Source organism: Oryctolagus cuniculus, chromosome 1 (assembly GCF_051225735.1).
Source record: "Oryctolagus cuniculus isolate XC-2025 breed Fujian yellow rabbit chromosome 1, ASM5122573v1, whole genome shotgun sequence".
Classification (NCBI taxonomy): Eukaryota; Metazoa; Chordata; class Mammalia; order Lagomorpha; family Leporidae; genus Oryctolagus; species Oryctolagus cuniculus.
In genome coordinates, this window is record NC_142867.1 from 160,702,792 (window position 1) to 160,715,009 (window position 12,218).

Sequence of the window (12,218 nt, forward strand, 5' to 3'; positions counted from 1 at the left end):
TTGCTTAGAGCAGGCTTTTCTGTGCCTCTTTACTTCAAGGTATCTTGACATGTACATATAAACAAATGTCACTGATGACTAAAAAAATAATTGGCTGTTGCATTAGATTTTTTAAATGACAAATAGGATTCCTGTACACTGAAAGGAAAATAGTTCAATCACTAGAATTACTAATAACTTTCTGGATATTCAAAGTATTTTAAAAGGTGAAGTTATTAATCTAAAAATGTTTATAAAGTGCATTCATTTAATAATCACTGCTTAATATTTTCAGGAAAGAGGAAGTTATTTTTCTTATAAAAATATAGAAATAGTTTATTGTTGGAAAGAAGGTAGGGTTGCGATTTGGAACTAAATCTATCTAAATAAGCGATGTATAAAAGATGGACTTTGGTTTTGTTTGTCTTAAACTTCTCTAAAATAGGCTGGCGCCGCGGCTCAATAGGCTAATCCTCCACCTAGTGGCGCCGGCACACCGGGTTCTAGTCCCGGTTGGGACGCTGGATTCTTTCCCAGTTGCCCCTCTTCCAGGCCAGCTCTCTGCTTTGGCCCAGGAAGGCAGTAGAGGATGGCCCAAGTGCTTGGGCCCTGCACCCCATGGGAGACCAGGAGAAGCACCTGGCTCCTGCCTTCGGATCAGTGCATGTGCCGGCCGCAGCGCGCCAGCCGTGGCGGCCATTGGAGGGTGAACCAACGGCAAAAAGGAAGACCTTTCTCTCTGTCTCTCTCTCTCACTATCCACTCTGCCTGTCAGAAGAACAAACAAACAAACAAACAAAACTTCTCTAAAATAAATAATCACTACCACAGGAAGGGCATTTTAGACTAATAACTAATAACAGTTATATTATAAAATAATGGACACATTGGGTACATAATCAGTAATGTCAGTGCTGATTAAAAATTGGAGAAATTGAACATAAATTGTATTTACCTGAAAAATAGATACAGAACTCTATGAGACATCCTTTGTAATTGCATTTAAGCTTTGACTGAGCTTGCTGTTTTAAAACAGCAAAAACCTTACATCGCTTAAAGATGCTTCTGCTGCTTATTTAAAAAAGACGTAGTCTAATGCATCAAAATATCAAGTATTTTACTTGGTAATGTCTCTCTTGAAAACTTATTCTACATAGTAACATAAAACAAAGAAGTCATAATTACAAAGTCTTTTCTGTATCTAGAATTCTTTTAGAATATCAAAAAGTTGGAAGCAGTGTAAATATGTAACAGTAAAGGAAGATGTCATTATATTATAGCATAGTTACTGAATGAAAATTACTTGATCATTTCAAATGTTCTTTAGGGAACTTCTTAAGATATGAGAGCAATGTGTGAATTATGTTAAAATATTTGCATATGGGGAAAGATAGAAGAGCTTTTTTTTTTTTTTTTTTTTTTTGACAGGCAGATTAGTGAGAGAGAGACAGAGAGAAAGGTCTTCCTTCCATTGGTTTAGCCCCCAAATGGCTCCTATGGCTGGTGCACTGCACCGATCCGAAGCAAGGAGCCAGGTGCTTCCTTCTGGTCTCCCACGTGGGTGCAGGGCCCAAGCACTTGGGCCATCCTCCACTGCCTTCCTGGGCCACAGCAGAGAGCTGGACTGGAAGAGGAGCTAACGGGAGAGAATCTGGCGCCCCAACTGGGACTAGAACCCGGGGTGCCGGCGCCACAGGCAGATGATTAGCCAAGTGAGCTGTGGTGCCGGCCAATAGAAGAGAATTCTAAAATAAGAAATAGTAGTTCTGTTAGGGTAGTGACTCAGTGAATGATTTTCCCCCCATTAATTTCAAACATACCATTTTCTATGTTTGGTTTGGATATTTTTATAATAAACTAGAACATACCAATATACTATTTAGGAAGTTAGCGCAATCCTTACCAAGTATTCGGTGTGCCTCCCAGATATTGCTGTCAGATCAGTAATACTTAGAAATGAGATAGGCCAGCCGGCGCCAAGGCTCACTAGGCTAATCCTCCACCTGTGGTGCCGGCACCCCAGGTTCTAGTCCCGGTTGGGGCACTGATTCTGTCCCGGTTGCTCCTCTTCCAGTCCAGCTCTCTGCTGTGGCCCAGGAAGGCAGTGGAGGATGGCCCAAGTGCTTGGGCTCTGCACCTGCATGGGAGATCAGGAGGAAGCACCTGGATCCTGGCTTTGGATCGGTGCAGCTCGCCGACCGTAGTGGCCATTTTGGGGGTGAACCAACAGAAAAAAGGAAGACCTTTCTCTCTGTCTCTCTCTCTCTCACTGTCTAACTCTGCCTTTCAAAAAAAAAAAAAAATGAGATAGGCCAAAAATACTTTTGTCCCCTCTGAAATAGTTAACTAGAGATCGACTGTTGATTTAAGAGCTTCTCTTATTAATTTATTTTGAGATTCTGAGAATGCATTCTTGATTACTCTGATGTAGTAGTAGCTTTGTTTTTGTTGTTCATTTGTGGAAATTCATTTCATAATGAAGTTATGTTAAAAACTATGCAGAATGTTTAGATAGGAGGAGACAGTGCTTTTTTCTTTAATAATTTTTTCTTTTGCAGGAAAGAACTGATCCTCTCGGGCACTTTAAATCCAATTAAAGATTTACATCTTGGAAAATTGGCCTTAACTAAGTTTCCAAAGAGTCCGGAAACATGGATTCACAGGTGTGGTCAATTTATTTATTTATTTATTTCAAAGATTTATTTATTTATTTGAAAGCCAGAGCTATACAGAGAAGGAGAGAGAGAGAGAGGTCTTCCATCCACTGGTTCACTCCCCAATTGGCTGCAACAGTCGGAGCTGCGCCTATCCGAAACTAGGAGCTTCTTCCCACGTGGGTGCAGGGGCCCAAGGACCGGGGCCATCTTCTTCTACCTTCCCAGGCCACAGTAGAGATCTGGGTTGAAAGTGAAGCAGCCGGGTCTCCAACCAGCACCCATATGGGATGCTGGCACTACAGGAGGTGGCTTTGCCCACTACACCACAGTGCTGGCCACAGTGTGGTTAATTTATAACATAGCAGTCTTTGTAGAATTCAGGATGACTGGAAAAAGAAGCACAGTGTATGAGGCAGACTGCCAGTGTTGCAAAGCACGAGTTCTGTAGTGAAGTTACCTACATTTAAATCCAGGTTTGTTGCTTGCTACATGGGGGATTATTTAATTTATCAGAGCCTCAGTTTTTTCATTTGTAAAATGGGAATAATAATTATACCTGTCTTGTAGAGTAGTGTTTGAGTTTACATGAGATAATACATATAAACCTGTGTATTAAATACTCGATAAATGTTAGCTGTTACTACTAAGTATCTGAAGCAGTTTTGAAGATTGCATTTAGATAGTCAACTCTAATGAACACCTTGGGTTTTTAGAAGTTTTCAGTTGTGTTCCTTATAAAGATGATAGTGGAGATGGTTTTGGTTATTAAAATTAATTTACAGAGAAAATTAAGGCTGAGATGGAGTGTAGGCTAAGCTAAAGTTGCTAAGAATACACATGCGAAGAACAGTTTTAGATTACAAGCCTGAGACAGTTGGTCAGCCAGCCTGAGGCACATAAGGACTCTCACAGTCCTGGCTGCCTGGCAGCATCTTCCTCTTGGATCCTTCCTAACTACTCTTGTTTGGCTAAAATGGGATGGTGTGGGTTTGTTGGCCAGCATTAATGGAGAAGTTACTCCGAAGAAGTCTGATCTTAGTTTGTTAAGTTACTGTTAAGTTTCCTTAAATTGTGAGTGTCTTTAGGAACTTGTGTTGGTTCAAGGTGTCTTACCTGTTACCTTACCTTTGGTTAGGATTGCAATCTCCTTCAGTTGTATTTTATTTCTTACTACGAGGAACCTAGATAGTAAACCTCAGAGAGGTACTTCATTCTTAGGAAGGAGGAAAGGGATCATAGCAGGTGAAGGAACTGTTGAATATGCATCCACCAATTTATTGGCTGGTCTAATTTTTCTAAAAAGCTTTATTTGTTTATTTGAAAGGCATAGTTACAGAAAGAGAAATCTTGAATCCACTGTCTAATTCCCCAACTAGCTGCAACTGCCAGGGCTAGACTAAGCTGAAGCCAGGAGCTTAGAGCTTTATCTGAAATCTCCCACTTGGGTGCAAAGGCCCAATCACTTGGGTCATCTTCCACTGCTTTCCTAAGCACAGGAAACAGGGAGCTGGATTGGAAGTGGAGCAGTTGGGACTCTAACCAGTGCCAATATGGGATGCTGGTGCTGTAGGTGGTGGCTTAACCCACTGTCCCACAGCACTGGCTCTTGTCTAATTTTTTTTATAAGGCAGTATTTTATTGTTATAAATATAATATCCTATTGTTAAAATTTTAAATATTATTTAAAAGTTACCAAATGAAAAAAAAATGACAAAGTGAATTTGCTTATTCAGTTTTCTGTACCTTTGAGGTTGGAAATTTTTAGCCCAAAAGGAAGCTTTCATATGAGGAAAATATTTGTATGAACAAAATTGTACAGATTAAGTAGTTGGTACTTTTGACTTAAGTACATGTTATGTATAGCTCAACTAGACAGAGGGGAGATCTGTTTATAAAAGCATTTTAAACCCTCTGTGATTGTTTAACTAGTTATATTGTATTTGTATCCTTCCAAATACTTTGCTGTAATATAGAAATTGTGCTTAATGAAAGCTGTCAGAATGCAGCTTCTTGTTTGCAAACTCATACACATTGGGTGAAGCAAGTGCATGTAGTTAAAAATCTGAGCCATGACCCTTGTTTTAGTATTTAACCAGTCATAAGAAAAATACCACAAACTCTTAATGCCTTCATATTTCCTGACCAAGTGGAGATTGGAGCTATAATTTTTTTTTTTTTTAAGTTATTTGGAAGACAAAGTTACAGAGAGAGGTAGAGAGGTCTTCTATCTGCTGCTTAACTCTCTAGATGGCTGCAATGGCTGGAGCTGCGCTGATCCAAAGCCAGGAGCCAGGAGCTTCCTCCTGGTCTCCCACATGGGTTCAGGGGCCCAAGGACTTAGGCCATCTTCTGCTATCCCAGGCCATAGCAGAAAACTGGATTGGAAGAGGAACAGCTGGGACTAGAACTGGCACCCATATGGGAAGCTGGTGCTTCAGGCCAGGGCTTTAACCCACTGTGCCACAGCGCCAGCCTCTGGAGCTGTCATTTTGAAACTGATGATACTTTCTTTTTTTGTGAGATTTTAAAATTTTAGAGATTTTTTTTCCTTCTTGTTTATCTTTCTCCCAACCCCTCCATCTATGCTGCTAAATTTAATTATCCCCCCCCCCCCAAAGAACAAAATTAGAACCACTCCCAATCTCCAAAAAGACTAGGCTTATTGATACATGTTATTTTGCTTTGTTTGTTAATGGATATTAAATTAAGAACTAAGAAAACTGGTTGTTTGCCTTTGTGGTTTATGTTTTTTCTTTGTTCTGGTTCGCGTGTGCTGTTTTGACAGGCGGTGGGTGCTACAACAGGTAATTCAGGAAACTTCCTTGCCTTCCTTTGTGACCAAAGGAATCTTGGAAACAACTCCTGCCGAAAGGACCCAGCGACTAATACAAGAAGAGATGGAAGTGTGTGGTGAAGCAGCAGGGAGATATCCAAGCAACTATAATGCCTGGTCCCATCGTATCTGGGTTTTACAAAACCTGGCCAAGCTAGATGTCAAGGTAGGGCTGGTACTCAGTCTCCCTGGGCAGCATGTCTGTGTGTCCTTAATATCTTTTGGTAGTAGTAGCTCAGCTTCCAAAAGGCTTTAATGAAGTAGAGGAACTAATGATCTGGTAGCCCAAGAATCTTAGAAGAGCTGAAAACCTCCATAGAAACCTGGGCAATTGAAAAAGAAGTTTGCATTCCCCACCATTGTAGTTGTTGGCACCCTTAAGGCTTACTCGTTGGTAGAGTAAAGGCAGGTTGAACTATTTGAGAAAGACTGAATTGAGTTTGCTTTGCCTGGAAACAGGAAATGAGGGGATTACTAAGCCTGGTAGATTTGGAGTTGTTTTTTGGTAGTCTTTGGTGATGAGACTTACTGTGCTGCATCAGCTGGCTGTCCTTCCGCAGTTTCCTCTTCTGGAAAGGGAAGGAGGAAAGCAGAAAAACCTTACCCAGGTGTTAGCAAATGTCGCTCCCCCTCTTCGTGGAGGAACGACACTAAGCCCTGCCTAGGCTTCATATCCGAGTCACGGCACCATTATGTCGCTCCCCCTCTTCGTGGAGGAACGACACAGGACCCTGCGCTGTTCTTTCGTCTGCTCGGCCCTCCCCGGGTTTGCTGCTGGTTCTTCCCGGGTTGGCTACTATCCCTTCCACCTCCGTGGAAGGGCAGTTCCCCCTGGCCACATTCCCCACTTCCGCAGGGGAGCGGCACACCGCCGGCCGGCTCTCTCGGGGGCTGCACGGGTGTTCCTTCAGCTAGATGTTCCCCTTAGATGTTCCTGGTGCATGCCGTCTCTCTCCTCCTTTATAGTCCTCCTCCGCCAATCCTAACTCGGCTGCCCACACGCCGAGTACGCTGCTCTCCTCCAATCAGGAGCAAGTCCTACAGTTTATTAGCTGAACTGGAGGCAGCTGTGCGGAAGCTGTTTACTTCTCTCCCAGCGCCATATTGTGGGAGAGCAGATGCATAGAATAAGTCTTAATTCCAGTAACTCAGTCCAGTCCGGTTTGCTCCCCACAAGCAAACTTGCTGAGTATATGCAAATTCCTAGGTCCCATCCCAGGTCTACTAAAGTGAGGGTGGGATCTAAATACATCACTTTGCACAAACTTGGAGGGTTATTTTGATACAGAGCCGGGTTGGAAACACAAACGATCTGGTCCTTTCAGTTTAGAAATGAGGAGATAGATATTTCCATAGAATTTTTAGTGGTTCAACCTTAAGCATAGTTCCACCCTTTAGTGTTTATCAGAATGAGAGCCAGATAGCCTTGGTGCTGCTTTCCTATACTACAGCATCACAGTTCAATTTGTTTCTTTTCTGCTTGCTGTATTACAGCACCATGAGAGCCCAGGGCACTATTCTACAAAGCTTCTCAAGCTTGGGGCAATTAAATAAGGTGTAGTCAAAGATCACAGTGTCCCAGCTGGTTCTTTCACACTAGTTGGGATGCATTCTGTAGTTTTAGCTTATCACCCCATTCTTTCTACATCTCCCTTCCCAGGTTTTTTCCTTTCTTAGTTTCTTGGCCAGAGAGTTTTCACCTCTAGGAGATCTTCAGCCAGCAATTACAAGAGAGTAGTCTTTCCTTTCCAGGTTAGATGGCTTTGAGTTTCAAGAGGGTAGGTCACCTAGTTGAGTAAGAAAAGCAGAGGTTTAGAATCACCCTGACCTGAATTCAGATGCTGGTCCCACTACTATGTGTAGGAAAGTGAAGTTTTGGTATGTTTAGACTCTCTTGCCTGTTCTGTGGATTATTGTGAGGATTACTTCAGGTGACATACGGGCAGTACTGGGCACCTAACAGAGCGACTCACTGATTTTTAGTTCCTTTCTCCTCCATAGATAGAAAGTTCAGGTGAAATTGGGTACCAGTTTGTTTGATCAAATCAGTACACTTGTTTTATTTAGAAATTTGAAAATGATTTTTTTTTAAGTGATGAAGCCCAGGATTGCTAAGGGTCTGATAATGAGTATTGTAGGAATTGTTATAATCTGGCCGGCGCCACAGCTCACTAGGCTAATCCTCCGCCTTGCGGCGCCGGCACACCGGGTTCTAGTCCCGGTTGGGGCGCCGGATTCTGTCCCGGTTGCCCCTCTTCCAGGCCAGCTCTCTGCTGTGGCCAGGGAGTGCAGTGGAGGATGGCCCAGGTGCTTGGGCCCTGCACCCCATGGGAGACCAGGAAAAGCACCTGGCTCCTGGCTCCTGCCATCAGATCAGCGCAGTGCGCCGGCTGCAGCGCGCCGGCCACGGCGGCCATTGGAGGGTGAACCAACGGCAAAGGAAGACCTTTCTCTCTGTCTCTCTCTCACTGTCCACTCTGCCTGTCAAAAAAAAATTAAAAAAAAAAAAAAGGAATTGTTATAATCTTACTGAAGGGCAGTATTTAACGAGCCTTATTAAAAGAGGAGCTTTTATCTGTAACATTTCTGCTTTCAGGAATTTAAGGCTTTACTCCATGGTCATACAGACCTAACTTGAATCCTGGTTCTACCACCAGTTTGCTGTGTAGTTTTGAGGAAGTTGTGTAGTCTCTCTGAATTGCAGTTTCCTCATCTGTAAAGTAGAAATGAATGATACTTCCTATGTAATCAAGGGATACAAATTGAATGGAAGGATCAACATAAAGTGGCTATCACTGCTCAAACTAAGTGCTCAATTAACATTGATTGTTATATTAAGTAAAAGTTGGGAAGTACAAAAGCATTTATAATGTGAAAAAATAACCCTGCAGTGGTAAGGGATTAGTAACATCACAGTCCATCATAAATTCAAATATGTTGTTCCAACTAAAAATTGTATTTTAAGAGACTAAATGAAAATGTTTACACTAGTTTAGGATATAAAGCTAAACATGGGCTACATCTAATATAATTTTAATACTTTTTTTCTTTTAAAAAAGGTTTGTTTTATTTATTTGAAAGACAGAATTACAGAGAGAGGTAACGACAGAGAGGTGTTCCATTGCTGGTTCACTCCCCAAATGGCCGCAATGGCCAGAGCTGAGTTGATCCAAAGCCGGGAGCTGCTTTCGGGTCTCCCACATGGGTGCAGGGGCCCAAGGACTTGGACAATCCTCTGCTGCTCTTCCAGCCACGTCAATAGGGAGCTGGATTGGAAGTGGAGCAGCTGGAACTCAAACCAGCACCCATATGGGATGCTGGCACTGCAGGCCAGGGGTTTAACCCACTGCGCCACAGTGCTGGATCCCTTCAATACTTTTTTTTTTTTTTAAGATTTATTTATTTATTTAAAAGGCAGTTACAAAGAGGAGAGGCAAAGGGAGAAGTCTTCTGTCTGCTGGTTCACTTCCTAATGGGCCGCAACAGCCGGCATTAAGAGCTGCCTCTGGATTTCATATGGGTGCAGGGGTTCAAGGACCTAGGCTGTCAACCACCGCTTTCCCAGGCCATAGCAAAGAGCTGGATCAGAAGTGGAGCAGCCAGGCCTTGAACTGGCACCCACATGGGATGCAGGTGCCACAGATGAAGGCTTAGCCTACAGCACCACAACGCTGGCCCCATCAATACATTTTTAAAATGATACAGCAAACACTTTGAAGTGTTTGGAATAGTGCCTGGGACCTTATAAACACTGAACTGATATTTATATAAACCTACACACAGTGTTGTTATGGATATTTTTTCTTATATCTTTTGTTGCAAACATCTGTTAGTTTTCTAGTCAGAGAATAAGGAATGGTTAATCCTATTGTGGTTGGAATAATGAGGCTTTAATTTTCCATAGTTCCCTATGATATTTATATATTTAAATGGATAGACACTTAAGTAAATATTAAAATATAATACATTTTTGAGGGTAGAATAGGAAGAAATAATCACTGTTGAGCAGAATTTAACAGTTAAAAGTTGCTATGGTATCACCTGAAAAGCATGAAGGCTTGTTTCTCAAGAAAAAGATACACAGATGGCCAATAAAGTCATGAGAAGTAGTCAACATCATTAGTTTTTAGGGAAATGCAAAGCAAAATCAAAGTGAGTGAGATGCCATTTCACAACAATTATGATGGCTAACATAGAATAAGATAGTAATAAGTGTTAGGATGTAGAGAATTTGGAACCCTTACATGTGGTTGGCAGGAATGTAAAAAGGTGAAGTCCCTGTAGAAAAGAGCCTGGCATTTCCTTAAAAAACTTAAAAAAATTACTAAATATGAAAAAAGAGAACTGTAGTGAATAATGATGTATTTTATTCTTGGGAAGAAGAAGGGAATTAACTGTATATGACCCTACAGTTCCACTGCTACATGTATAGTCAAGAGAATTGAAAACATATTCATATCAAAACTTGTCCTAAAATGTTTATAGCCACATTATTCATAATAGCCAAACATGGTAACAACCCAGTGTTTGTCATCTGAGAAATGGAACACAAGGCCCAGTATATCCATATAATGGAATATTGACTGTAAAAACATGAATGGAATATTTTTAAAACATTTATATTTATTTGAAATGCAGGGGGATGTAAGAAATGAGAAAGAGAGAGATTGTCTGTCTTCTGGTTCACTGCCTAAATGGCTCCAATGGCCAAGGGTGGCTCATGCTGAAGTCAGGAACCAGGAACTGTATATGCCTGTCTCCCATGTGGGTGGCAAGTGCCCAAGTATTTGGGCTGACTTCCCCTGCCTTCTCAGGTGCATTAGCAGGAAGCTGGATCAGAAGTATGGAGTAGCTGAGCCTGGGACCAACAGTTCAGTATGCCAGCTTCACAAGCAGTGATTTAACTCATTGCACCGCAGCCCTGGTCCCAGGAATGATGTATTGATACATGGTGTAATGTGGATAAGGCTTGAAAACAGTCTGTTGATTGAAAGCAGCAGATTTAAAAATTCATGTATGGTATGATTGAACTTACGTGACAAAGCAGATAAATGAGTGCCAGAGACTGGGAAGGCGAGAATAGGAGTGACTGCTCTAGGGCTTTGGGGGGTGATAGGAATGTTTGAAGTTAGCAGTGATGACCATCTAACTCTGAATATTTGGAAAAGCATTGATTTATTTTCAACATCAAAAATTGAGTCTAAATTTCATGAGATAGAGTAAAGCTTCAAGAATAGTTAAGTATTTGTTGAAAAAATAAGGAGGACTACTGTTAGATACTTATATGCTTATTAAAATACTGTCATTAAAGTTATGAAACTGTTTCAAAAAATAGGCTCAGTAATGGAAGAAAAAACAAAGCCCAGGCCAGCGCCGCGGCTCACTAGGCTAATCCTCCGCCTTGCGGCACCGGCACACCGGGTTCTAGTCCCTGTTGGGGCGCTGGATTCTGTCCCGGTTGCCCCTCTTCCAGGCCAGCTCTCTGCTGTGGCCAGGGAGTGCAGTGGAGGATGGCCCAGGTGCTTGGGCCCTGCACCCCATGGGAGACCAGGAAAAGCACCTGGCTCCTGGCTCCTGGCTCCTGCCATCGGATCAGCGCAGTGCGCTGGCTGCAGCACGCCGGCCGCGGCGGCCATTGGAGGGTGAACCAACGGCAAAGGAAGACCTTTCTCTCTGTCTCTCTCACTGTCCACTCTGCCTGTCAAAAAAAAAAAAAAAAAAAAAAAAAAGCCCAGAAACAAATCCCAATCCACACATGCAGGGATATTATTAATTATGAATATGGCATCTCACATAGTAACAGAAAGAATTCTTGTTAAAATTGTGGTGCTACATAGAACTCCTAATAGACACAACTAGAAAAGATCTTCACTGTGACACATTGTAGTCAGACTTTCCATAGTAAAACATAAAGAAAAAGATGTGCTTATGAGAGAAGCACCAGACTGCTTTCAGAGCATCTCCAGTTAGACTCACAACTGACTTCTCTTCAGAAACCCTACATGCTAGAAGAGAATGGCAAGATATAATCCAAGTCTTAACAGAAAAACTGTCAACCTAGAATACCCTGCAAAACTCTCATTTATAAATGGAGGTGAAATAAAGACCTTCAATAAAAAACAGAACTTGAAAGAATTTGTCACCACTTATCCAACCTTTTTTTTTTTTTAAGATTTTTTTTTTTTTTAATTTTAAAGTCAGCATTTCACAGAGAGAGAAGGAGAGACAGAGGAGTAGCAAGAAAGGTCTTCCATCTGCTGGTTCACTCCCCAGTTGTCCACAATGGCTAGAGTTGTGCCAATCTGAAGCCAGGAGCTTCCTCCAGGTCTCCCATGTGTCACAGGAGCCCAAGGACTTGGGCTTTCCCAGGCCATAACAGAGAGCTGGATCAGAAGTAGATCATCCAGGACTTGAATCAGTGCCCACATGGGATGCTGGCACTGCAGGCCACGGCTTTACCTGCTACGCCACAGCGCTGGCCCCACTCTTCCAGCCTTACAAAAGATGTTTAAGGATGTGCTACACACAGAAACACAAAATTATGGTCATCACTATGAAAGAATTTGCAAGCAGAAAATCTCTCAATAAAAGTAAAAAGGAAATCCAAAGTAAACAATAGTCATGTTTTTTAAAAAATGGAAGGGCCAAGTTGTTAATTATCAGTAGTCACCTTGATTATAAATGGCCTCAACTCTCCAGTTAAAAGATAAAGACTGGCTGAGTGGATTAAAAAACAAGACCCATCCATT

The 12,218-nt window shown here is 42.0% G+C and overlaps 1 protein-coding gene across 7 annotated transcripts in view; it reads left to right on the forward strand.

The window, feature by feature from the left end:
- PTAR1 (protein prenyltransferase alpha subunit repeat containing 1) overlaps positions 1 to 12,218 on the forward strand; it is a 57,032-nt gene that overhangs the window by 27,525 nt on the left and 17,289 nt on the right. For 4 of the 7 annotated variants that reach the window (XM_008256252.5, XM_051846459.3, XM_089336916.1 and 1 more), the window contains 2 exons: positions 2,538 to 2,642; positions 5,422 to 5,635. In XM_008256252.5, coding sequence (XP_008254474.2) covers positions 2,538 to 2,642; positions 5,422 to 5,635 — 319 coding nt within the window. The remainder of the gene's footprint in view (positions 1 to 2,537; positions 2,643 to 5,421; positions 5,636 to 12,218) is intronic. The other 3 variants (XR_016237052.1, XM_089336926.1, XM_089336924.1) reach the window with 1 other exon arrangement.